This window comes from Sturnira hondurensis, unplaced genomic scaffold, assembly GCF_014824575.4.
Source record: "Sturnira hondurensis isolate 20B ecotype Veracruz unplaced genomic scaffold, ASM1482457v3 Scaffold0000780, whole genome shotgun sequence".
Classification (NCBI taxonomy): Eukaryota; Metazoa; Chordata; class Mammalia; order Chiroptera; family Phyllostomidae; genus Sturnira; species Sturnira hondurensis.
In genome coordinates, this window is record NW_028073411.1 from 22,378,735 (window position 1) to 22,405,192 (window position 26,458).

General features: G+C 63.0%; 1 protein-coding gene across 3 annotated transcripts in view; it reads left to right on the forward strand.

The window, feature by feature from the left end:
- Positions 1-26,458, forward strand: part of CELSR1 (cadherin EGF LAG seven-pass G-type receptor 1) — a 103,579-nt gene that overhangs the window by 66,211 nt on the left and 10,910 nt on the right. For all 3 annotated transcript variants that reach the window (XM_037049322.1, XM_037049327.1, XM_037049336.1), the window contains exons 6-24: positions 1,677-1,834; positions 2,829-2,992; positions 3,399-3,524; positions 5,507-5,673; positions 10,041-10,226; positions 11,250-11,369; positions 12,252-12,426; positions 13,033-13,174; positions 13,545-13,665; positions 16,031-16,214; positions 16,478-16,579; positions 17,144-17,238; positions 17,662-17,871; positions 18,944-19,127; positions 19,972-20,115; positions 21,044-21,248; positions 22,239-22,406; positions 23,735-23,861; positions 25,406-25,606. In XM_037049322.1, the coding sequence (XP_036905217.1) occupies positions 1,677-1,834; positions 2,829-2,992; positions 3,399-3,524; positions 5,507-5,673; positions 10,041-10,226; positions 11,250-11,369; positions 12,252-12,426; positions 13,033-13,174; positions 13,545-13,665; positions 16,031-16,214; positions 16,478-16,579; positions 17,144-17,238; positions 17,662-17,871; positions 18,944-19,127; positions 19,972-20,115; positions 21,044-21,248; positions 22,239-22,406; positions 23,735-23,861; positions 25,406-25,606 (2,979 nt within the window). The remainder of the gene's footprint in view (positions 1-1,676; positions 1,835-2,828; positions 2,993-3,398; positions 3,525-5,506; positions 5,674-10,040; positions 10,227-11,249; positions 11,370-12,251; positions 12,427-13,032; positions 13,175-13,544; positions 13,666-16,030; positions 16,215-16,477; positions 16,580-17,143; positions 17,239-17,661; positions 17,872-18,943; positions 19,128-19,971; positions 20,116-21,043; positions 21,249-22,238; positions 22,407-23,734; positions 23,862-25,405; positions 25,607-26,458) is intronic.

Consider the following 26,458-nt stretch of genomic DNA (forward strand, 5'->3'; position numbering starts at 1 on the left):
GGCGACCTGGCTGCGCCCTAGCCACCCAAGCCCCACATCCCACCCTCCAGCCCAGTGTCCTCAAACAAATGACACTTCTCTCTTATCTGGTTGATTACTTCCCTCTTCTTTGAAGATGATTTATATTTATTTTCAAAGAGAGAAAGGGGGGGAGAAAGAGAGAGAGAGAAACATCAATGTGTGGTTGCCTCTGGAGCGCCCCCCACTGGGGACCTGACCACAACCCAGGCATGCGCCCAGACTCGGAATCAAACTGGCGGCTCTTTGGTTCACAGGCCGGCACTCGGTCCACTGAGCTGCACCAGCCAGGGCTACTTCCCTCTGAAAAGGCACTGAGGGTGGTTGATTTGTACTCTGTGTTTCTGCAACAATCTGGGGCCAGTGTTATGGTAAGAAAGCACACAAGTGCGTCCTGTTGCAAGCTCAGGGTGTCCTCGGAGCGCCGTGTGGAGGAGGCGTGGAGCCCGCTGTTTCGGGGGGGCTGGGAAGGACGTGGCTCCCCCCTTTACCGACCCTGGGCCAAGGGGGTCTCTCTGGCAGGGAAGGAGCTGCTGCGCCTCGTGTGCTGATGGTGAGGCCCCTGTGGGGCCATCCAGGCGAACCTCAGGCCACCCTCAGCGACGGGGCTGTGGTCCAGGCCGTGCGGACACGTAGGGGCACTGAGCAGCCTGTGTGTTTCTGGAACTGAGACCAGTGCACGTTACGTGGCCGGTGCACATGGGCTCCACGCCTCCCACTGGCAGTCCTGTCTGCCTGCCTGGTGTCCTTGCAGGGCGGGCCAGGAGACAGGTGGGGCTGCCCAGGTAGACAGTGTCCGCCGTTGGAGGCAGTCCCCCAGAAGGGAGCCTGCTTCTTCCATGGCTGGACAGGTCTCCCTGCAAGTTGCCGTCTCCAGAGGAGTTCCTGCAACGCGCCCTGGGCAGGGACAGCATGTGAGAGACCCGTGAGGGCGGCCCCGGGGCAGAGGATGAGCCCAGGAGGAGCCCTGGGGGCTGGGCAAGGGCGTCCTGGTGTTTGTGCAGAAGGCACTCAGGTGGGCTGAGCGGAACCCGGTCGGCTGCACGGGCCCCCTCACAGGCAGAAGTGGGTTTTTGTGGGACGGTCCCAGGGCGCCAGGGAGGGCAGCTGAACAGAAAGCCACCGAACGGGGGCTTTAAACAACAGGCTCACTGCCCCTGAGCCCGGAGGTCTGACGTCCGAGACCTGGGTGCCGCCCGCAGGGCCCTGCCCCTCTGAGGGCTTCGGGGGAGGGTCCCTCCTGCCTCGCCAGCTCCCGGTGGCCCCGGTTCCCAGTCTCCTGGGCTCTTGGCAGCGCCACTCCTGTCTCTACCCGACTGTCACATGACACTGTCCCACGTGTCTCTGCCTCTGTGGGTGTCACCGGGGGTTGGAGTAGGGCCCGCCACACCGCAGTGCGACCTCATCCTCACCAACTGTGTCTGTGAGACCCCCCGCTCCACGCAAGGTCATGCTCTGAGGTTCTGGGGAGGGTGCCCTCTGAACCCAGAGTAGCTGGTTGGGGGACTAACTTAAAATGGGGCTGTGGGCGCCCCTTGTCGCGTGCCATCCCCATGTGCCCGTCCCTCCGTGTGCGGGGGGCCTGTGTGCAGGCTGGCGTGTCTGCCAAGCACACCGGTGGGGGCTCTCTGACATCCCTGTGCTCTCTCATCCGATAGCCCAACATCGGCCGCCTGGGCCTGCCCCACGGGCCGTCCGGAGAGAAGGTGGCCGTGGTGACGGTGGACGACTGTGACACTGCCGTGGCCGTGCGCTTCAGCAGTTTCGTCGGGAACTACAGCTGTGCGGCCCAGGGCACTCAGAGCGGCTCCAAGAAGTGAGCATCTGGGAGGGGAGGCGGGCGTCCAGCCCACCACGGCCACGGCTCCAAAACGGGGTCACGGGGCAGGACCCCCACGCAGCACACTCTGGGAGCTCCAGTTTGGGCCGGAGGCAGATTCCCTCTCCTATGTGGGGGCGCCTTCTAGAGCCTTCTAGAGCCTTCTAGAGTAAGTGGCCTTAGATGCATCTGCCATGGTTGCGTCCAGACCAGCCCAGGGCGGTGATGGCTGGTTTGCTGACCCCGAAGACCGTCCCCAGCCCTGTCTCCACGGGACAGCTGGCTTTGTCCCACCAAGCACTGGCCTCTGTGACTTGGTGTCCAGTCAGTAAAGCCTGCCCGTGGCCCCCCAGACCTGGAGCTTTTTCTGCGAGTCCTGAACAAGCGCCGATGCAGACACTGTGGCACGCTCGGGGTCCTCTCCGTGGTGCCGGCTCTGGAGGTTCTCCGTGGGCTTGTTCCCCCCAGGCTTTGTCAGAACGTGACTGGGTTTTGAAGACCACGGTTAGAGGGGCCTGAGCGATGCTGAGCTCCTGCTGTGGGCTTGGGACAGTCCCTGGCCCATCTCACCAGATCCCACCCGCCCCCAGCTGTGACCCAGGCGGGACCATGCCCATTTCACTGAGAAGGGAACCCTTCCGGAAGGATTTGACCCCTTGTCCATGGCCATGTGGTTGAACCAGGGTGCTAGTGTGCTGTGGCCTTCCTTCAAGGTCACTAGGGGCTGGAGGAAGGTCACACCACTGACTGGGCCTGACTGGCGGGTCAGGGTCAGATGCAGGTGCAAGGTGACTGAGGCTGGGAGCCAGAGGTAGGGCCACCTTGGGTTCAGACCCGTTGGCCGCCTGCCTCCCTGGGTCCCTGCTCAATCGATTATTGACATTCAAGATGACAAGTGTGCCGTGATGCAGAGGCCATGTGACATCACAGCAGGGCCCCCGTGGCCCCTGTGCCCGCCCAGCAGTCACAGAGGTTGGCCTTGCCTCCCCAGGTCCCTGGACCTGACGGGCCCCCTGCTCCTGGGGGGCGTCCCCAACCTGCCCGAGGACTTCCCGGTGCAGAGCCGTCACTTTTCGGGCTGCATGCGGAACCTGTCCATCGACGGGAGGCACGTGGACATGGCCAGCTTCATTGCCAACAACGGCACCAGGGCAGGTACAGCGTGACCGCCGGAGTCGCGGGGCCGTGGCAGCTGTACCACCTGGGGGAGGGCGGCGTCCACGTCTTGGGCAGTGACTGTTCCTGGAACCAAGCCTGAGTGTGTCCAGCCCGTGCCTGCAGGAGGGGAGCCGGAGCCCGGGCCCACCGATGCGCTGTCTCGGGGACTGGGGGTCCTGCACTGTGGGGGAGGGGCGGTGACCCTGCCCGGCTGGCCTGCCACTGACACCCGGGCAACCTGGCCAGCTGGCAGGGTGGCCTGAAGGCTGAATCTCTGCCCCTGCGGTGGGGTCTCGGGAACGCCCGCCTCTGGCCGCTGCTCACTGGGCTCAGAGTCCCCGCAGCTGGATCTGTGTTAGGGAACAGCGACAGCCCCTGCATCCGGCTTCTGCTCTGTCTCCAGGCTGCGCTGCTCAGAGGAACTTCTGCGACGGGGTCTGGTGTCAGAACGGGGGCACCTGCGTGAACAGGTGGAATGCCTACCTCTGCCAGTGCCCGCTCCGCTTCGGAGGGAAGAACTGCGAGCACGGTGAGGGCCGGGCGCCCGGGCCGGCAGGGTCTGGTGGCACCTGCGGGGTCTGGCGGGAGGCCGGGGGACTGTGGGAGCGTCCAGCTGCTGGGACTGGACTGGGGCGGGGCGTCTGGGGCAGGGCAGGACATGGCGCCTCATCCGAGCAGGGCCAGCATTCAGTTCAAGACCGTGAGGGTCAGGCAGGCGGCGCTTCGAGGGCCACTGCTGCCCTCACACGCTGAGGCCCAAAGGGACAGTCCCTAGGCCCCGGCCCCAGGGGGCCCTCCAGCTGACTGCTTCCTCACTGGGCCGTGATGGGCACGGAGGGCGGGGCCTCAGCTCCCCCACCCCACCCCTGCGTCCTGTGCACAGTCGTAGACATGGACGGGCTTAAACGATTCTTCGTTTTGGAGCAGTACAGTGACACGTAAGTTTTGTCACTTAAAAATCGTGCCTCTGCGAACCTCAGGAAACCAGCAGGGACGACTGAGGCCTGGTGGATCCGGCATTAGCTCCGAGAAGTCTTGCCCTGGAGCTGCCCGTGGACCTCTCACCCACGGGGACAGGGTGGGCACTTGCCCTGTCCTGAGCATGGGCGCTGGCCCCAGGCCGGGTGCAGCTGGTCTTGATGGACACTCCCTCCCTGTGGGGGTCCCGGCCTTTTCCCCTCATCACGGGACCCTCCCGGATTAACAGTGGGCCTGCACCCGGTGGTTTTGCGGAGATGGGGCCCACGGCTTTCCTCGGGGTCTCAAAGGAGTCCACGAACCAGAACCAGGCAGGACCAGAATGGTGTGTGAGGAGAGCAGAGCCCCCTCGGCCTATGGCCGAGGCCTGCCCATCCCGGCACCGTGCACCCCCTTGGGACTGTCCCTTTACAGAGTGGAGGCATGTGATGTGGGGTCATGTTCACCTGCAGCTCTTGTCCCGGACGGGTCACCAGTCAGGGTCAGCTTCTTTGTGTCACAAAGCCCATGACGCTTTTTGAGGCCTGCTGTGGAGCAGGCAGTGAGGCCCTGCCCCCAGTGACCGCTGTGTGCAGGAAGCTCAGGACGCAGGGAGGGGCAGCAGGCCCGGGGGACAGAGCTCCAGGGAGCCGCCCAGGCCCCGCGAGCTCCCGTCGTGGAGGCCGTGAGTCCGGCTGTGGCTGTGCCAGAGAAAACAGTGGCCAGGGGGGTTCGTGAGCAGCTCATGAGGCTGCTGGCCCTGGTGCGGCCCCCGCCTGGTGGCCCCCACCTGGAGGCCTTCTCTGGAAGTCCTCTGGCACGACTGTGTGATCCCACCTGGCGGGAGTCAGGGTGTGACTCGGGCATGGGCCACTGACTGCCACACACCAGGGCCAGTGACAGTGAGGACCTGGCCTGACTCGGCACCATGCCCGCCCGAGGTCAGTCCTGAATAGTGTAACAGCTGAGGCTGTTGTCACTGCCCTGCCCCCCCAAACCACCTGGGAGCCCTCAGCTGTCCAGGGGCCGTGCCATGTCTGGGCCCATCGCCCCAGACACCTGTGGATGGCCGGTGAGTCCAGTGCAGGCCCAGGAGCGTGTGTGGGCTCACGAGTGGGGCGCCCACTACTGGCGTGGGCTTTCCCAGCAGGAGACCATCCTCTGTGAGGTGGCTGCCCCGGCCCCTGTGGGGTGGACAGGAAGGCTGAGCTCATGGGACTGCCCAGCACCCTGTCCTCAGCCCAGGGATCCTGAGTCGCCCTGCGCTGCCTGCCGTCCAGCCCGAGGGCCCCTCGCTGTGCCCTGGCTGGGGTTGGGAACCCCGGGGTCTCACTCCCAGGAAGGTGGCATGTGTCCCCTGGGTGGGCTTCTGCAGCGCCCATGGCCCCTGGGTTCTGAGGGGCAGACTCCATACAGGCAGAGGGCTGAGACTTGCCTTTGCACGAAAATGAAAAAGGCCCAGATTCCTTGCCCCTCCCCCACCCCGGTCCCACCTCCCTGGGAGCCTGTCCCCACCCTGCCTGACGTCAGGAGGTCCTGTGTCTGTGTCCACAGTCATGCCTCACCCCCAGCGCTTTAGCGGGGAGAGCGTCGTGTCCTGGAGCGGCCTGGACATCACCATCTCTGTGCCCTGGTACCTGGGGCTCATGTTCCGGACCCGGCAGGAGGATGGCGTGTTGCTGGTGGCCACGGCGGGCGGGTCCTCTCGGCTCCATCTCGAGGTAGGTGAGAACCACATGCCACCCTGGCCCTGCAGGCCAGGTGACAGCTGAGTGACACAACCAGAGCACTCCGCAGCACCGCCCCGGAATCGCGGGCTGCCCAGGGCACCCCAACATGCCACGGCCTCACACTGGCCCGGTGGGCTCTCCTGAGAAGGGGAGAGAGGAGGCGCAGGCACACTTTTCCAGGTGGCCGCACAGTCGTGCCCACACCAGGGAGAGGAGCCAGGAACACAGTGTCAGTGACCACCCACCAGACGACCTTCCAGCCCTTGCTGTCCCCCTCTGTGCCTGGGGCACGGAGCGTGTTCAGAGCTGGGGCGACCCCTCAGGGCTCAGCCACAGTGTGTCCTGACCGGCAGCTCGGGCTCCCAGCGTTCAGACTGGAGGAGGCAGTGAGCACCTTGGGGGGCAAATGACAGGCTTCCGTGGACCGTTCCTTCCGGGAGGCTGCGCCCGGCTGGTAGCTCCCTAAAAGTCTTCCCCACAGTTCAGCTGCCTTTCACGTGTGTTCTCTTCTTCGCTTTGGCCCTTCCTGTTCCGTTCGTTTTAAACGTTAGGTGAGCAGTAGAATTCTGGAAGACTTGGAAAAGATTATTTGAATGCACGCGGTTCCCTGTTTTTTTCTGCCCCCTTCCCAGCTCCACAGACACTTCCCTCAAGGAAGCAGCTACTCAACTCCAGGGGCTGCCCTCTTCCTGTCCCTGTCCCTGCCCCTGGTGCAGGCACCCGGACAGGCCCCGCCCTCGCTGCGTCTGGCAGATGCTGCGTTCGAGGCAGCAAACTGGGGCCCAGAGGCTCTGAGCTCTGGGTGCCATGGGTCGCGCATTATCCCGGTGCTACAGCACCCACAGGACCACGTGCCATCACCCCGTGGGCCACCCATCTGGAAACGCTTCCGTGTGGCAGGGGCAGAGGGAGGGGACAGAGGTGCTGCCCAGCGTCTCCTGTGAGCTCCCTGCTGGAGGTCCATGGGGACAGGGCTCCCAGCGGGCTGGCAGGTCATGAAGACAGCCCTGAGCGGCATGATTAGCCCTGCCGGAGCTGAAGCTCAGAACCCGGACCACGGCCTCCGCCTGTGGGCCCACCTGTCCCTCCCCTGCGTCACCGCCGAGAGCGTTTTCAGACCAGCATCAGACCGTACAGCCGGCCTCTGTGCGTCCAGGCGATCGCAGCCGACGTTTCACCCTGGTCTCCTCTGTGCCCTGGGCAGCCCCGGGAGCCTGCTCTGGGCCCCAACTCGGCAAGGACGGCTCTGCCCAGGGACGGCATTTTTCTTGGCAGTTATTTTACTTTTGGAACAAATTAAGTCGGCTGTTTTTGGTTCAGGGGATGAATCCAAGCTTGCACGTTGTCATTTGGCACCCGGGTCTCCGTAGGAAAAAAGGACGCTCTCAGTAGGAACAACCCCCGAGGCCACAGACTCCCGCATTGTTTGAATAATTACATTATGGGTGGCTAATCCAAAAATGAAGGTGGTTTTGCCGGCGAGAGTGGGTAGCAAGAGTGGAGGCCTTTGTGGGGGGGATCTGCTAGGCTCCAGGGGCCACCCAGAAGGCCACCCGGGGCAGTTTCCAAAGGCCGGTCATCCGGGCACTCCGGAGCACTCTGGCTTACTTCCTCGGGACGCACGTGGAAGGCGGGCCTCCCTCGGGTGCATGGGCTCCGCGGGCAGCAGGGTCTCTCGGACTCCGTGGGGGGCCAGACAAGCGGCGCGGCGCCCTGCAGCGCGGGCCGTTCGGGCGACTGCTCCCCGGCGCCCTGCATCCGCCTGCACTGTCAGTGGGCTCACCCAGCTGCTGTCCAATGCCACTCCTAAATCCGGTGACAGACCTGGTTCCGAGATCCGTCCGGCAGGAACCGCGAGTGTGTGGGGGCGTGTACCATTTTTATTGTTGCGCCGCAGGCTTTGGGTTTTGTTAGCAAGGACGGCGAAGAGCCGGCAGGGGGCGGTGAGGCGCAGGCTCCCGTCTGGGGAAACAAGGAGGCGAAGTGCAGAAAGGGTGAAACCCTCTCCTAAGTGACCGTCGACTGAGACGCGTTGCATTTTCTTTGTGGTCAGCTACAGTGTTTCCTATTTTCCACTGTGATTCTTCTCTGGTCCGTGGGGTGTTTAGGAAGTACCTGGTGTATTTTGGAAGGAGCACACAGGCCCACTTTCCGGTGCGTTGTTCTGGACTGTTCCTGGCACAGGTGCAGGTCAGAGAGCGTCCGCGCAGAGAGCGACAGGTGCAGACTTGCTCCTCAGCCCAGCAGGCGCGGCCTTCGCGACTCAGGCCGAGGCTGAGAAGTGCGTGCCCTGTGGCTCCTCTGTGTGCGGCAGGTGGGGACCCTTGGTCATGGGGCATTCGAATCTTCTGTCTTCATTGGTTTGTTTCATTTTGCTCTCTTCTCAGTTACCGAGAGAGGTGAGTTAAAAATCTCCAACCTGCCCTGGCTGGTGTGGCTCAGTGGACTGAGTGTGGGTTGTGAACCAAAAGGTCACTGGTTTGATTCCCAGTCAGGGCACAGGCCTGGATCGTGGGCCGGGTACCCAGTAGGGGGCACATGAGAGGCAACCACACACTGATGTTTCTCTCTTTCTTTCTCCCTCCCTTCTCCTCTCTCTAAAAATAAATAAATAAAATCTTTAAAAAAATTTCTCCAACCTTGATGCCCTGGCCGGGCCAGGTGGTTCAGTGGTTGGAGTGTCGTCCCATGCATCAAAAGGTTGTGGGGTCGATCCCCGGTTTTGGGTGTGATCCCTGGTCGGGGCCTGTGTGGGCGACAACCTGTTGATGTTTCTCTCTCTCTCAAATCAATAAACTTACCTCAGTAGGATTTAAAAAAACACCAACTTTTATTGTGGGTGTATCTCTTTAGTTCCATCCATTTTGCTGTGTGGGTTTTGAGGCTGTGTTGTTAGGTCGTACAGATTTAGAATTGTTTTCCTGGAAAAATGGATTGTTATCGCTATGAAAACGCTCTCTGTCCCTGGTGATTAAGTTTGCCTACACCCAGCCCTGGCTCGGTCACCGTGGCGACCCCGGCTGCCCCTGGCTGGTGTTCATTTGGCATCTCTTCCTCCCCCTAAACTGGGGCTTTTCCGAGCCCTTGCATTTTCGGCTCGGCTCCCGTGCGTTCAGTTCTGGGTGTTTTTTCTTTGTTGCAAGTTTATTGGACCATTTTGACACAAAATTGTGACAGCAGTGTGCTATGTGTCTGCTTTTAGCGAATTCTTACATCACTCGTCACAATTTCGAGATGCCACGATCACTGTACTGGATTTGCCGGAGATGACACGCTACGGTGACAGTGTTCATCAAAAGGAAAGTTAAATGCCCTTGACAGCGACAGTGTCTCTGAGGAACAGTTTTTATTTTTACGTTCATCAAAAGGAAAGTTAAATGCCCTTGACAGCGACAGTGTCTCTGAGGAACAGTTTTTATTTTTACTCTACCTCGATTGCAGTTGCATTTACATGCGACGTTAATGACATTGTTATTTTCCGGCCTTTCTCCCGTGTGTGAACCTGGTAACTTGGCTCTGATCTCACAAGGTGCACCTTTACCCTTTGAAACGATGGTCTGGTGGTCGCCCACCGTGTCCCAGGTAGTTCTGTGGTCCCGTCACTCGCCTCACGCCTGCGTCCGATGAGTCCGCTTCTAGCGTTTCCCTGCCTGTCTGGTTTGCAGGCCCCTTGTCCGGTCTCTGGGCACTCGGTCGTGTCGACCGGGTGCCAGGTGCCGTACTGAAGAACGGAGAGACTGGGACGCCGGCGCGGTGGTGGCACCCTGTCTCTCGGATGCACTCCGATGACAGGCAGCCCGCCCAGGGCCGCCTCTGAAACCCAGGTCTGCCCGGGGGCGCCAGGGGCACCCGCCCTGCTCCTCTCGGCCATTTCTGTTTCCTCGCTGGTGGGGACTCTGTCACTCGGCGGTACCTTGAGTGCCTCTGGCGCTTCCACACGGGTGGGCTTCGTGCTTGTTGAGTTTTCCCAGGTGTTCTTGGTGGGGGGGGGGGCTGCATCACCCAGTCCTTCCTGAGGGGACCTGTGATCTTGGCATTGCCCTGGCTGTGTCCTTAAAATGTGACTGTCCCAGCCGGTTACAGCGCTGGATTCTGTCTTTCTGCTCCTGTACTTGAACAATCTCATCTCCTAAAGGGTGACATTTGTGGCCGTTCCCGTACCTAGTTCTAACGAGAGCTTGTCCCGGACCTCCGTCAGCAGCTGACACTTCTTCTCCTAGACAAGGGCGCATGCTTCTGAGGGTGTCATGGGCAGGGAGAAACGAAAGGTGCCCAAGTGTGCCATCCGCCCGGGGCGCGGTGCCCGTAGTCACTCTGTCTGACGCCCCCCCCCCCCCCCCCCCCCCCCCCGCCCATAGATCCTAGACAACCACATCCAGTTCGAGGTGTCCCACGGCCCCGCGGACGTGGCGTCCATGAGGCTGTCCAGGTCACGCGTGACCGATGGGGAGTGGCACCACCTGCTGATAGAGCTGAAGAGCGCCAAGGAGGGCAAAGACATCAAGTACCTGGTGGTCATGACCTTGGACTACGGCATGGACCAGGTGAGTTGGCACCTGCACCCTCTTTGGACAAGGCCCCTGCGTCGGGTCTGGGGGAAGACCGAGTGACCCTTCCGTGCACTAGGACCCTCCAGAGCCCTTGGAGATTTGGGGGCACACACCCCGAGCCCCCTGGAGTTTCAGCCTCACATTCTGCCTTATGCCGAGGCCCCGGGCATCTGTACCTCATCCCTTTTCTCGAGGGTCAGCTCCTGGGGTCAGGAACTGGACTCTGCCCATTTGTCCCAACATGTGCCTCGGCAGGGGTCTCTTTTAGCAAAAGTGTCCCTTGAGATATGATTGTGTGCCCCGCACTGGGCCTTCGGGCGCAAAGATTAATACCGCACGGGCTGCTGCCCTCAGAGTGGACGGTGCGCGCAGGTGGGTGAGCAGTGAAACCCAGGCACCTGGGTGGGGCCCCCGGGGCGCGCCCGCCCCAGACGGCAGGTGCACTCGGAGACGGCAGGTGCACTCAGAGAGCTGAACCCCGTGGGTCTCCACGGTGTGCGGCCAGGTAACAAGAGGCGTGTCCCACAGGACGCCCACGCCCATGGGTGATTGCCAGGTGCTCTTGGCGTCCAGGCTGTCTCACGCCGGGTTCTGAGAGCAGACGGCAGGCCCCAGTCCGCAGGCACGCCTTCCGCCGGCCCAGGGCCTGGCGGGACCACCTGAGGCCCTCCAGCAGTGGACGTATTTTCCTTCTGCAGCTGACTCCCCCACTCACCAAGCTCTTCCTCACACAGTGGCTGGTTTTGCGGGTGGGAGGTTTGCCCCCGCCCCCTGAGCAGACCGTCTTGGCGGGGCTGGGACGCAGACGCGCGCCGTGTGTCCGGGTTCCCACGCTCACCCTTCACCCACAGGCTGCCCCGTTTCCCGCCGAGAAGGCTGAGCCCAGCCCCCATGGAAGGCCCAGGTCGCCCCGGACTGTGGGACATTTGCCAAAGCAGCCCGGTTTGGGTTTTGAGCACACTGTTCTCGGCCTGAAGGTGTTTCCAGAATGGTTGATGTAGCCCCTCCTCTCTGCAGGACACAGTGCAAATCGGGAACCGGCTCCCAGGGTTGAAGATGAGGAGCGTCGTGGTGGGGGGCGTGACTGACACTGAAGACACGGTCTCGGTGGGCCGCGGGTTCCGGGGCTGCGTGCAGGTAGGACGGGGCGCAGGGCCATGCCTCTTGCTGACCTGGGGCCTCGGGCACTGTACCAGGTGCTGATGGTCAGTGCCCAGCAAACTGGCACTTTAAAAGCCACCCCGACCTAAACAAATGCAGGTTCCGACTTCGACGCCTCTTCCCCACGTTTCCCCACCTTCTCCCCCGACGCCCCGCCTCCCTGCCGCAGCCGGCCACCTACAGCTCTGCTTTCCTGGCATGGCCGGAGCTGGCCCTCACAGCCTGCACCGGCCCCCCTGCCCACCTCACCTGCAGGGACCCCACACTTGTCCCCTCATCCAGCTGTTCTGGCAGCTGCTCGTAGAGTAGCCCCCTCACAGCCCCTGGGCTCCCACTGCGAGGAAATAAACTATATTCCTTCACCTTGCCACCCCCCCCCCCCCCCCCGCCCCGGCCTGTTCCCTGAGCCCCTCCCCCAGCCCTCTGCTGTGCTCTGGCCACCCGGCCTCCTACCCTGGACCTCACCAGGTGTGGCCCCACTGTGGTGCCTTGCGCGGTGGCCCCTCCTCCCGGGATGCCCACCGTCCCCACAGTCACACCTTCTGTGACGTTCCTGTATCCTTCCTTGTGATGCGCGCAGGGGATTCCTAGGGCCTGGGAGCCTTCTCTCTTCATTTCCGGGGGCCCTTATCCCCACCTGGAACACAGCCTGGTGGAGGCAGGGTGACCTCGTCTGCCGTCACCCCACCTCTCTGGTCCCTTCAACTCCACCAGTCCCAAGGTCGCAGATAGATGAGGTGTTGCTTTAGAAACGAGGGACCAGACAGAATTGGGGATCCTAGCCCCCAGGGCCCTGTCAAGATTCCTCCAGCCCCAGGCCCGTGACCAAGTCAGGCTGCCCTTTCATACGTAACTCAGGGCGTGAGGATGGGGGAGACGTCCACCAACATCGCCATGCTGAACATGGACGACGCCCTCAAGGTCAGGGTGAAGGACGGCTGTGACGTGGGGGACCCATGTGCCTCCAGCCCCTGCCCTCAGCACAGCCAGTGCCGTGACACTTGGGACAGCTACGTCTGCGTCTGTGACAACGGTGAGTGCCCACCGCCCCCCCCCCCCGATGTCCGTGAGCCCCGCCGAGGGCGACGCCTTCGGTGTTGCAAGTGCAGTGAGGAAAGCTGAGCGGAGTGGCGGCTTCCCCACCGGCTCTCATGCTGGGAGCCCCGAGCTCTGGCTTGGAATTAAGGAGCAGCCTTCTCTGCTTGAACTTGTCTTGTCCTCACTCAGCAGGGGGCCCCTCTGGGTTCCATCCTCGGGGCCTATGATGAGATGAGGGAAAAATCAAGGGAAAGTCCACACTTTAACACGTATGCTTTCAGTGTTTGCTTTGAACTCCAAGGTGCTGTAGTTGTGCCCAGCTGGCCCCCCGCCCCCGCCGTGTGTCCTGGGGCGGCCGGGCCCCTCTGCCCTGTTCCCCACTGTCCAGGGGCATCGGGAAGCCCTCTGGTCTGTCTGTCCAAGTTTGACCCACCAAATGCCCGTGCTCGCCGTGACTTTGCCAAGTGGCCTGGCACGTCGTGTCCGGGGGAATGCACGTGCTGAGATGTCGTACACAGAGGGTTTGGTCCCGGGCCGGAGGCGGGCCTGCTCCGCCAGCAGTCAGCTCCGGGCCGGGGGTAATGCTGGCCTGTCCCCCCAGGGTACTTTGGAAGGAAGTGTATGGATGTCTGTCACCTGAACCCCTGTGAGCACATGGCAGCCTGCGTGCGCAGCCCGGGCGCCCCGCGGGGCTACGAGTGCGAGTGTGGGTCCCTCCACTACGGGCAGTACTGTGAGAACAGGTGAGAGACCCCCAGTGAGCCCCGTGGCCTGGCATCAGTGTGGGGGCTGAGACAGAGACAACACGTGTACGTCCTGGTGACAACAAGTCTGGGCTGGGGTTCTCACCTGTGTCTTCCGAGAAGAATAAAGGAACAAATTATTTTAAAATAACAGTTCTGTAGGTATAACCCTTCCAGATGTGGGTCCCTCAAGGCTGGGATTAGGCCACGAAACTCTAAGACCACTAAGGGCACAGGCAAGCAGGGGAACCGAAGCCCTGGGAGGGGAAGGCAGTACCCAGGACCAGGCCAGAGAAGGCCCCGCCCCCAGCCAGCCTCTCCCGAAGGACCGTGATGCCCTCCTCCACCCACTGCCTCGTCTTCCTCGCAGGGTCGACCTTCCGTGCCCCAGAGGCTGGTGGGGGAACCCCGTGTGCGGACCGTGCCACTGCGCGGTCAGCAAAGGCTTCGACCCCGACTGCAACAAGACCAGTGGGCAGTGCCGGTGCAAGGTGAGGCCCGGCCCGCAGGCGGCCAGCGGGGACGCGTCCCCCACCTGCACCCTGAGTGCTGAGCCTGGGGGTGGCCCCACGTGTACCTGGACACAGTCGCACACACATGTCCTGAGCCCAAGGAAGTCGGTGCACACACACACTGATGCGGGTTGAGGGTTTGTGCTGCCCCCCCCCCTGAGGGACTGAGCACCCCCAGGCTGGTTTTCACCTGTGAGCTGGTTTGGACCCTGGGAACTGAGTCCTCGGCGCCACAACCTGTGAGTAACGGGAAACTCAGCACTTTCTCTGCTGTTGGCTCGGCTTTGGCATGAGCTACGATTCTCCTGGCAGGCCGTTGTCCTGGTCTTGTATCCAGCCAGCATTCAGTGACGCTCAAAACTGTCAAATGTGAGAGGCCTAGAGCACACCCACCTCCCCAGTCGGACTCCTGTTTGTGATGGCCCATGCGGGGCCTCTCGTCCCAGCCCAGAGCCACACTGCCACCTTGAGTCTGAGCGCAAAGCCCTGCCCTTCAGGTCCTGTCTAAGCGCAGGGCCCCGCCCACTGCCTCGTGTCTGAGCCTAAAACTCGATCCCTGCCTGGTGTCTGGGAGCAAAGTCCCATCCCCGCCTGGTGTCTGAGTGCAGATCTCCATTTCCGCCTCCTGTCTGAGCGCAGAGCCCTGCTTCTCACCTGGAATCGAAGGGCAAAGCCCTGTTTCCACCCACAGTCTGAGAGCATTGCCCCGCCCCCTGACTCCCGTCTCAGCGCAGAGCCCCGCCCCCCACCTCGTGTCTCGAGTGTAAAGCCCCATTCGCGCCTTCTGCCTGGAGTTTGAGCGCAAGGCCCCGTTCCCGCCCACAGTCTGAGTGCAGAGCCGATTGTTGCCTGAGTCTGAGTGCAAGGCCCTGTCTTCCGCTAGCGCAGGGACGTCAGACTCATTTTCACCGGGGGCCACATCAGCCTCGCAGCTGCCTTTGAAGGGCCGAGTGTCATTTTAGGACTGTGTAAATGTAGCTACTCCTTAACAGTTAAGGGAGAGCTCGGCGCTGCTGCCGGGTGGAAACAAGGTCCGGGGAGGATAAAACAAGGTGGAGGGCCTGAGTCGACCGGCCGGCCTTGTGTTTGCCACGCGTACACTAGAGTCGCAGCGCACAGTCTCGCCCCTCGCCTGTCATCTGAGCGCAAAGCCCCATCCCCACCTTTAGCCTGTGCGCAAAGCCCCGCTGCACCTTCTATCTGAAGGCAGAGCCCCTTTCCCGCCTCCTGAGAGCAGAGCCCCGCCCACTGCCTCGCGTCGGAAGGCCAACACCCACCCGGTGTCTGGTGTCCGAGCGCGCTGCAGTGTTCTCAGCCCTGAGCCTGAAAGACCCCTACGATCTTGGCTCAGGAGCACGTCGTGCACCTTCAGCGTCCTGTTAGCGGCTGCTGTTGAGCTGCCGAGACTGAGCCCGACGTGAAGGTCCGCTGGTAAAAGTAGCCACGTGGCTGCGATGCGTGCCGTCACTCGGATGCGCTTGCACCCCAGGAAGGGGAAGTGCCATCGTAGGGGCGCCATTCAGGGCTCCCGAAACGTGACTTGTCTGCTGAAATGCTGAAGAGAAAAAATCCCAACAGCCACAGGGAACCAGGACGGGATGGGGGTGGACACCAGGGGGCAGCAGGGGACCGCAGGGGTGGGAGGGCGGTGGGGATGGGTACTTCAGGGAAATGCGCCTGGACTTTTTTTTCTTGTAAAAAAGTATGAGACACGCAGAAAGGAATTTAAAAGGTGACAGTGGTGTCCATCTCCCCCCCGAGGGTGCCTCTTCGTTAATATGTGTGTGCCTCCTCCTGGCACCAGTGACACAGTCAGGATCGTGTGCCGACTGTTCCGTGTCCCCGCTGACACAGAAGCGGTGACACTGGCGGGGAGTCTGCCCAGGTCACAACCCATTCCAGTTTTCAGTGGGGGCGCTCAAGTGACCAGGCAAGGATGGTGTGGCCAGTGAGTGGCAGAGCTAGACATAAACCCAGGACTTGCTGAGTCTGAAGCCCATGCTCTTGACCCTGACCTGCCTAGTGATAGACATTCAGGCAGCTTCTGATTTCTTCAGAAGATCAAAAGAAAATGCCGCAAAGACCATTCTCGTACCCCTATCTCCGTTTTGAGTCCCCGGTCCTTTTTAGGATGAGTGTGTAGGTGGCCACGAAAAATAGTAACTAAGAAACGAGCGTGGATTGTTTTTCTGGAGAACATCCTGGTCCGGTGTGGCCTGGGGAATGTGGGCCGAGGGCAGTGAGGAGAGGCCCAAGGGCCGCGGGAACCTGGAGGTGGCCCAGGACTCACCCCCACAGGCCCCGCCGGCTCTGGAGCCCCACACGCTGCTCCTGGCGTTCGCAGGAAAACCACTACCAGCCCCCGGACCAGGACGCCTGCCTGCCCTGTGACTGCTTCCCAGACGGCTCCCACAGCCGCGCCTGCGACACGGACACGGGGCAGTGCGCCTGCAAGCCCGGCGTCATTGGCCGCCAGTGCAACCGCTGCGACAACCCTTTTGCTGAGGTCACCACACTCGGCTGTGAAGGTCTGCAGTGCCCCTTGACCCGCTTCGGGCTGCGTCGTGGGCACAGGCTGCTGAGCGTGTGTGTCTGGGTCTGGGGAACGCTCAGCAGCTGCAGGGTCTGGCTGTGCCCACCTGGCCTCTATGAACCTAGCCCATCATCAGAGCCCGAGATACCCCACCCGTTCTCACTGCTGGGAGGGAGGCATGAGGGGTCTGTTTTGCTGGGGGCGGAGGGCCCGGCACGTGCGGGGCACGGCTGAGGGCTCTCCTGCCTCTGTCTCCAGTGATCTACAGCGGGTGTCCCAGAGCGTTTGAAGCCGGCATCTGGTGGCCGCAGACCAAGTTTGGGCAGCCCGCCGCTGTGCCCTGCCCCAAGGGGTCGGTGGGTGAGTGCCGTGGCCTGTGACGTCCGCTCCCAGCAGGAAATCCGGGGGAAGCATGTGGTTTGCGGGAGAACTGGAGAGGCAGTGGAGCTCATGTTCGGCGTTGAAAAACCTTGTTCTGCCAAAGTGTTGGGGGGAAATAAGGAACTTTTCCCTTAACAATAAATGGGAAAACCTGGGAAGGGCGCGGTGCCGGCCCCCAGAGTACCGGAGACACGTGAGCTCTTTCTCTGCTCAGCATGGGGGTTCCCTTTGCAAAATGGGGTGGGAGCTGCACCCGCCCTTGAAGGGGTGTCGGGAGGCCGCGCAGCTTCTGGCAGGCGTGGGGTGCGCGTGGATGTGTGGGCACTCGGCCGACAGTTGAGCTGGCTTGTGTCACGGAGTTGCTCCGATGTCTGCGCGTCGTGGCCGTGCCCCTGCTCGGCCCTGGGCCAGCAAGGGGTGCACATCTCCCCCAGGGTTCCCACCCCAGGCAACACGTGGGGTTTCAGTCCCCCCCCCCCCCCGACAGACACACGTTCGTCAGCAATTGGAACTTCAGGTTTTGCACGTGCGCTCTCCCCCCAGGAAACGCGGTTCGGCACTGCAGCGGCGAGAAAGGCTGGCAGGCCCCCGAGCTCTTCAGCTGCACCACGGCCTCGTTCGTGCAGCTCACGGCCACGGTAGGGGTGGGCGTGGGGCCGCTGGGCGGCTGGCCGTCCGGGCAGCGGGGTCCTGCAGCCAGGCGTTGGCGTGGTTCAGGCCACATTACTCTTTCTCCTTGGAGACCCAGCTCTGAGTCTGATTCTGCAAACCCCAAGCCCCCAGGGTCGTGTCCCCAGGCCGAGCCCCAGGGTCGAGCCCACCTGGGCCCCTTCCACCCCTCCCTCAGTGCCTCGGCCGGTGCGTTTCTCCTACTGCGGTTTGGCCCAGCCTTTCCTGTACTGCAGTCATTAGCCAGGCTCACTCTGGAGTTTGGGGGGTTTCTCAAGTTCTTTCCTGACAAGGCAGTTTCCACCGGAAAGTGGAGTGGGTTTCTGCGCAAGGAGGACCCCACGCAGCCACACAGTAGGTTTGCAGACATCACCTTTGCTTCCTCGTTCCAGAATGAGAAGCTGAGCCGCAACGAGACTCGGCTGGACGGCGCCGGGGCCCTGCGGCTGGCCAGAGCACTGCGGAACGCCACGCAGCACACGGGCGCGCTCTTCGGCCACGACGTGCGCACGGCCTACCAGCTGTTGGCCCGCATCCTGCAGCACGAGAGCCACCAGCAGGGCTTTGAGCTGGCGGCCACGCGGGACGCCGACTTCCACGAGGTAGGAGGGTGCGGACACGTCGTCCCTCGGGCAGCCCCACACAGGCAGGATGGCGCTCAGGCGGGCGTCCCCGCAGGGGCTTGGACGACGGCCATAGTGCTTGCTGGGCTGTGCGAGATCCCTGTGCCCAGCGTCCTCCTGGCCAAACTCCCCTTCACAAATGTGTGAGCCCAGGCCAGTTCCGCCACCAGCGAAACTGATTACAGGCGTGAGAGCATCTCAGGAAGGGCACAGGCGGGTCACCATCGTGGGGACAGAGACAGGGATGGCCGCTAGCAGCTGAAAGTTTAGCTCGGGCCAGGTGGTGCCTTGTGTGGTTTACATGAATTAGCTCACTGATTCTGCACACACATCTGTGATGTGGTACAGACACCCCCCAGCTTACAGGTAAGGAAACTGAGGCACGGAGCACCAAGGGCGCACAGCTCCTGAAAAGGGGGATTCTGGGGTCTCTGCTCCAACCCACACTCCCTGAGGTCCAGCTTTCGGAAAGCATGGCCTCTCCAACACGGACCCTCCTGCTCGCCCCGTGTTAAGTCACTGGCCCCTAAGGAACATCTGTTTAGAACAAATGGTGAGAGGACTCGTTTCTCCTGACGTTGGCAAACTGCACTTAGGGCACGGTGCTGCCTCCCTTCCCCTCTGCTTCTCTCTAGGCTTCCCTGTCTGCCCAGAGCACTGGGGGATCCCCTGTGTCCACACAGCCCTGAGGGACTCTCCTGTCTGCCCAGAGCCCTGGCGGGGGGGCGGTCCTCCTTGTCCACGCCGGCCCCCAGGGCCCAGGCAGGGAGGGTCCCCTCCCCTGCACTTCAATCCAGGCCTGAGAGTTTGGGCCAATGGACTTTGTTGCTGCTTCTGAGTCGCTGAGAACACAGATTTCCCCCCCTGGTTTCTGCCTTGGGCTGGGCTCTCTGGGCTCCAGAGACCCTGCCTGTCTGCCCCTCGCTGCCACAGCCCCCGTCACACAGACCCTGCGCGTCACCACACAGGCACCCGCCATCTCCTCCCCGATCGGGCCTCCTGGGCCGGCCACGCCCACACACTGAGCACGTCTGTCCGTGTGTCTGACCAGGACGTCGTCCACGCCGGCAGCGCCCTCCTGGGGCCGGGCACCAGGGCGGCGTGGGAACACATCCAGCGGAGCGAGGAGGGTGCGGCCCGGCTGCTGAGTGGCTTCGAGGACTACCTCGGCAACGTGGCGCGCAACCTGCGGAGGACCTACCTGAGGCCCTTCGTCATCGTCACCGCCAACATGAGTAAGGTCCCGGAGCCCACGTGGGGGATGGGCATGCTCCTCGGGCACGCCCCGGGCCATCGGGGTGCACCGCCCCAGCTCGGCCGTCTCTGAGGGGAGGGTCGACAGCGCTGACTTCCCTGTCCCTGCTGTCAGATCTCGACGTTGGACCTTCTTTGTCCAGCCTGTTCACGGGCAACTGTAGAAATGCCCAAGTCCTCCCACGCCCAGGAGTTCGGGACCAGCACAAACTCGGGTCCCTGGGGACCGGGCAGTGGATGGGGCCAGAGTCGCTGGCAACACAGACACCTGGTGAACTGAGTCCCCCAAGTGCTCAGGACACACTGCTCTGGGGTCAGGGGTTAACCAGTCAGGCCCCCTCATTAGAAGCGGCCCCCCACAGCCGGGCGGCGTGGGCAGAGCCCCGGGGGCCGGCCGGGTGGGAAGCTCCTGGTCTCCCCTGCAGGTGCAGGGGGCGCTCGGGCAGAACCGGGGCTGTCCCGTCCCGAACTTGGCCCCTTGGTTTACCAATTATCCATCACTGGACAGGTCTGTGAGCCACGGCGTCCCTACCAGGAGGGGCGGGGGGCGCCCACTGCTCACAGGTCACACCGTCACCACCTGTGCTTGCCTCCGGTGCTGCCCTGTGAGTCCCGACCCTGACAGTCCTCAGGTGCCTGGTCAGCAACCGGACCTGCCATGTGTTCTCCCCTTCCTGCTGAGGACCCCGCTGCGTGACCTCGGGTTTAAAGAGCTCAGGGGGACAGGAGGTTCTGGTTTCTGGACTGTGGGTCGGGGCAGCAGTCCCCGACGGCTGCAGGGGCAGGGCTGTGAGCTGTGTGTAACGGAGGTCACTGTGCCCACAGTCCTGGCCGTTGACATCTTTGACAAGTTCAACTTCACGGGAGCCTGGGTGCCGCGGTTCCAGGATGTCCGTGACGACTTCCCGAAAGAGCTAGCATCCTCTGTGTTCTTCTCAGCCGACTTCTTCAAAGCCACGGAAAGGAGAGGTGGGGCTCCCGGAAACCAGGGGGACCCGGGCGGTCCTGCCGCCCGGGGCGGGTGCTCTGTGGGGGGAGGAGGTAGCGGCTCTCACGGCAGAGCTCCTCCTGGGGGCACGTGGCACAGGCCTCCCTGGAATCGGGGGGCTGGCCAGGGTGTTTGCTGCTGTCAGACCCGAGTGGCAGCTCTGTGGCACGTCCCACAGCTGCCTAGGTGTCTCCCAGGTGACCTGCTTTCCACCACCCCCACCACTCCCCATAGATTGACTCGTGCTTGGCCCACCTTCCACCTGCCCCTTTGGGCATCGCCAGGCCGGCGACCTCCGCCCTCGGACCCTGACCTCCCTCGGGGCCCAGGTCCCTTCTCTGCCCTGACTGTCCCCTGGGCAGGCTCTCTGCCCAGCCCGGGCCTCACCGCCCATGCCCATGCCCTGACCCACCCTCGGTCCCGACAGCGGAGGGGGTGCTGCCTGCTCTGCTGGGGTGAGGCACCCGATGCCTCTCCCACAGGGAGCCTCCCAGACCCCCCTGGCCGGCCTGCTGGTCAGCAGGAGACACGCTGAGCCCGTCGGGCTGTGGGGAGCGGAGGTTTTAGACCCAGTGATTTATTTGCGGCAGGGCAAATCCAGAATGAGACGGACTCAGTCTCCACACCACAGCATGCTCCAGGGCCCCAAGATGCCCCTGAGAGGCCACCATGCCCGGGACACTGTCCGGCGCTGCCTGGCCCCTTGTGCGACGCTCCGGGGGAGCTAGCACTAGCCCTCCCCTGGCCTCCAGTGCCCACTATTCCGCCCTGTCTCCCCATCCTCGTGTGCGGGGATGAGAGTCCCGGACCGGCTTGTCCCACTCAGCACAGTGTCCTCGAGGCCTGTCCACGTGGAGCCACTTACGTAGGCGTCCAGCCCCCACCCTCCCGCTCTTGCTTACGTTGCAGACGGCCCCGTGGTGAGGCCCATCGATCGGAAGGCCGCCCCGCAGACCCCGCACCCTGGACCCAGCACTGAGAGGGAGGCCCCGTTCAGGAGGCAGAAGAGGCACCCAGAGGAGCCCGGCCAGTTCGCCGTTGCCCTGGTCGCCATCTACCGGACTCTGGGGCAGCTGCTGCCGGAACACTATGACCCCGACCGCCGCAGCCTCCGGTACGGCTGGCCGGGATGCGGGCAGGGCCCGGTCTGCAGGGGCCGGGCCTCTCCACACCTCAGCATCTCACCTCCCTGCCCTGGCTGGGTGGTGCGTCGGTCGGAGCTTTGCCCCGTACACCAACAGGTTACAGGTTCAATCCCCTGCCCGGGCACGTACGGGAGGCAGCTGATGGATGTGTCTCTCTCACATCGCTGCCTCTCCCCACCCACTTCCTCTCTCTAAAAATCAGCAAAGGTCCTCGGGTGAGGATTAAAGAAATCTCAGCCGCCCAAAGATCTGTGCATGGGTGTCCGCGCCCTGTGGTCTCCCTCCGTCGGGGGTCCTGGGCCTGCCAGGTGCCACTGTTTCTGGTGTCTCTGCCTGGAACACCCCTCGAAGTACGCGCTTGACATACCAGTGGGCTTCGCCTTGCAAGCCCTGCTCAGGGCGCCTGGCCCTTGCCCCATCTGCCTTGGGCCGCTTGTGGCCCCGGCACCAAGCGTTGCCAGGAAACACCGGTTGGAAAAGCTGGCACCGCCCGGAGGGGCTGCGTGGCCGTGGTGGGGGGCGGGTGCATGTGGGGCTTCACTTTTTCGGCGTCACCGTCATTTCCCCACTGCTCCCCAGGTCTACGTACTCATCCTGGCCGGTTCTGGGTGAGTGTCCACCACGGGGTGTGGTGATTCCAGCAGCTTCCATCCCTCCACACGGCATTTTTTCTGCTGTTTCTGGTGTCTGATGTAATGGCACAATTGCGTGCACGTAACGTCCCTTGGTTTTCAAATTCCGAAGCCTACCTTTGACCCAGAGGTGGCGCTCCTGAGCACGTGCCGTCTGTGACAAAATCGGCACTGAGCCCGACGCAGCTGCGGCCCAGGCTCACCTCCTGTGGGGCTGTCCCTCCCGCAGAGACGGTTGTCCCATGTCCCTGGCACGACCACACACAGGTGTCTATTAAACAAGGTTGGCTAAGCGGGTCAGCTGCTGTGCTCTCGTCCCCGCCACAGGCTGCCTAACCGGCCCGTCATCAACACGCCGGTGGTGAGCGCCGTGGTGTACAGTGAGGGCACCCCGCTCCCCAGCCCCCTGGAGAGACCCGTCCTGGTGCAGTTCACCCTGCTGGAGACCGAGGAGCGCACCAAGCCCGTCTGCGTGTTCTGGAACCACTCCATCATGTAAGGGCGCCGCCGCCGCCTGCCCCCGAGGGCTGCGTTTCCGTGTGGGGGCTTTGCTGAGGCTGAGTGCGTCCCACGGGCCCCAACTGCACTGGGGGGTGTCTCATGGGGTCTTCTCTCTTACTCCCCTTCTGGCCCTGGGGCATCAGAGTCCCTTACAGGCACATACATGGACATGGACACACATAGGAAACACGTGTACACACATAGACCGACAGAGAGACAGGCTACTCACCGTCAGGACTTGCGAGACAGCGCAGCCCAAAAGTGCCCCGGCTGCCGCCAAACTGGGCCAGGGCTTACATCAGATACACACACACAGACAGCGGTCAGCGACCGGGCTGGGGGCCTTCTGCAGACAGGGAGAAACCCCAGATGTGTGAGCGGTGGTCCTTGTGTCCGTGGGGGGATCGTGACCTCGCCGGGCCCACCTGTGACGCGAGACCAACACGGCAGCCCCTGGGACTGGCTTCCCCGGGGGGTCTTGCTGCCTCAGCAGGTCCCCGCCCCCCATGCTGGCAGCTGGGATGACATTGTGCAGCTGGGAGTGTAGTCCTGTGCCCCCAAAACATCCCCCCAACTTGTGGTTCCACCGGGGTGAGCGAGCCTGGCTTGGCTCCAACAGACCCTACATCCACCCTTTCCTCTTTCTGAGCTTCCCGAATTCTAGTAAGTGAGCAAGCAGCGGCGTCCACACTGTACTGGACCCTCAGCTCACAGGGGCAAGCACAGACCCACCATCATGGCAGGGACCCGTGCGGCGCTGTCCGACTGTGGGAGGCACGGCTGTCCCTCAGGGTGACCTCGTGCCCGCATCTTAAATTCTGGGCAGACACGCATTCACTCTTGGATCCCATTTTACAGATGAGTAAACTGAGGATCAGAAAGGTGACTGGGCCTCCCGGAGGCCGAGACAGCCCTGTGGTTGGGGGTGAGGGGATGATTCGGCCCTGCTTCCAGGCAGTGGCCATTGACGTTGCACAGTCAAAAGATGAATGTCTGAAAGGAACGCAGGCTGTCATCTGTCCAGTTACCAGACTCCAGACTGGAGGACAAAGCAGCTGTTCTGACACTGACGCCCCCTGTCAGCTTGATGGGAGAAGACACTTGGGGGGTGTCCCAGGGGCATGGATGAGGCCCCCCTTACCAGCCAGGAAAGGGCAGGGAGAGTGTTCACGGCCCTAAGGGACTGCGGTGGCTGTGGTCCTCACAGCTGGTGACAGTGGTGCCAGGCTGGGGCGCCCCGAGGGTCCCACATGGCTCCAGAGGGGGCAGGAGGCCCTCGGAGACCCCGGCGGTGGAGGGAACCAGCCCCCTTTTCTCTGCAGCCCCGGTGGGACTGGAGGCTGGTCGGCCAAGGGCTGCGAGCTGCTGTCCAGGAACCGCACCCACGTCACCTGCCAGTGCAGCCGCACCGCCAGCTTCGCGGTGCTCATGGACGTCTCCAGGCGTGAGGTGGGTGCTGGCTGCCAACCCCACGGGCAGCCCTGCCCGCCTGGCAAGGGCGTCGGAGGCGCGCATCTCCCCCGACCTGCCCCTGCAGCAGGCTGTGGCTTTCCTTCCCGGTGCTTTGGCCAGACTCTGTTCGAGTTTCCGTAACAACGCCCCCAAAAGCGCTTTCTCAGGGAGACCAGGTTGCGAATTGAAAGCCTGAGAGGGCGGGCCCTGAGCCCCGGACTGAGAAGAGCTCCCAGAACACACGCCTCCCCACGAGCAGGGTCCCCACAGAGCAGGGTCCCCGCGGCCACCTGCTCTAGGTTTCAGGGAAGAAAGGAGCCGGCTGGTGGGGACAATGGAGTGTCTTCCTTCCCCACGACACCCGTGGGCCACAGAGGCCCCACCACACGGAGGAAGCTGGTCAGGGGCCCGCCAGCTCGGGCTCCTGTCCAATGCCCAGCGCTTTCTGAGCCTGGGAGTGTGATGGCGGGGCCGCAAGGTGTCGTGGTGCCCAGAAACCAGAGCGGGGGCTGGGTGACCAGAGTTTGGCTCTTTTCCAGGCCTGGGTTTTGTCCCCAGAGGTGAGGCCATCGTCCCTGCCCAGGGCTCTCCCGGTGTGCAGCCGCCCAAGTTTCTGCTGCATTCTCGGGAGGGTGAGGCAGCCGTGAGCTGCCGCCACTGGGCGCCTGGGTGGCGGGAGGAGATGGTGCCCTTGGCCTTCCCCAGGCAGAGGCGCATTCGAACGGCCGCACCAGGTCCCGGCATTGGGGGCAGGGGGTCAATTATTTGTGGTCTTGGTCCCGGTGGGGTTGGGGGCTTTCTCCACCCGGGGAGCTGGGCAGGGCCAGGAGCTCCGTGGCCGAGGAAGCTGAGCACCAGGCAGAAGGGAGAAAAGCAGAGTCGGGACCAAGGCTCCTGATCACCCCGGGGCCTAAAAGCCAGCAGTCTCTCAATGCCCCCAGCCCTGGGGGAGCCCCAGAACCGGGGCCTCTGGGGACCCCAAGGTAGCTGCAGTCCTGCCCTCCCACCTTGGTGCCACCCAGGCGTCCCCTGCTCAGAATTCCACAAGTTGAGGATACTTTCTGGAAGTTTCCAGAGAATGGGAGCTTCCTGTTCCCCAAATATCAGAGCCCCGCAGGGCGCTGCGTCCTGGACGAGGGCGTCGTTGGCGAAACAGAGGAGATGGTGGCCGCCCCTGACTGCTGCGGCCCGCCTGCCTTTGGGGCAAACTGAGCCCGTTTGGGAGGCCTCGCCCTGTGAGAGTTCAGGTGGACAGATGCAGCTTCCCCCAGACGGCAGGGCCGATGGGCGAGGTGTTTTCTGTTCTTACTGTTTTTATTGTGGCACAGTTGTGTGTAACATAAGATCCGGCATCTTGGCCACATTCTCATGTGTGCGGGTCGAGGGCGCTCAGCCAATTCATGGGTAGCAGTGGGGCCACCACCACCTTCTGCCCTGGGAACCGCGTCACCAGCATGGGGCTCCTGCGCCCAGGAGTCTGTCCCGCGTGAAGGCGGCCTCAGAGCACAGCCCTCACGCTCCCATCTGCCGCCCGCCTGCAGCACGGAGAGGTCCTGCCCCTGAAGATCGTCACCTACGCGGCCGTGTCCTTGTCCTTGGTGGCCCTGCTGGTGGCCTCCGTCCTCCTGGCGCTGGCGCGGACGCTACACTCCAACCTGCACAGCGCCCACAGGAACCTCGCCACGGCCCTGTTCTTCTCGCAGCTGGTCTTCGTGATCGGGGTCACCCAGACGGGGAACCCGGTGAGACGCCCATCCCCCCATGACCCCTGACCCCCTGCCTGGGCCCCACGTGTCATCGGAGGCAGGAGCTGGGCAGGCACCATGTTGTGCCGTCCAGTGGGTGCCATGGGCCGGCTCTGGGAGGTGGGTCGGGGGCCCCAGGCCTGGCAGGCAGGCTTTGTGCCCAGAGGGATCTCCCTCCGGGGCCTCCACTCACGTCACCTCCTAGTTTTGTGATTCTGTCAGAAAGTACAGTCAGTCATCAAAGCTCAGAGCCCTGGGACTTGAGCTTTAGTGGCTGGAAGACGCACGAGGCACCTTGTCCACGAGGCTCCCTATCCAGGTCCCTGCACTTAGCGCCTCCTCAGGAGTCCTGGCCACGTGTCCTCACGAGGATGCCCGTGTGCCCCGTCCCCCCAGCCCTGGGCTGTGCCGGGGGACAGGGTTGAGGGGGGACGGGGAGGGAGGCTGCCAAGAGTGAGCGGTCGGGAGAGGGTGGGGAGCTTCGGTGCAACCTGGTCAAATATGGGGTGCCTCTCTCCAGCCACCCCAGGTTGTGTGGGTACGTGGGGTGTCACCTGTGCTTGTGGGTGCTGCACGACAGTCATCCATGGGTGACTGGGTCGTGCGCCAGGTGACATGACGTATGGACTTCAGAGAACCATCCGTGCCGACCTGCAGGCACGTTGGGAGGAGGGGTTGTGCGGTCAGCGAGGCGGCTGCTTGTCGTTGGAGACGTGCGTGCACTCAGAGCCAGCGCACTGGGGACGGAAGACACGGTGGCGTGGGAGGCAGGGCGGCAGCGGAGGGGCTTCCAGCGACGGGAGCTCGGCTGCTGGAGGGGGGCCTGGGGCCGGGGAGCTTCTGTAGGAC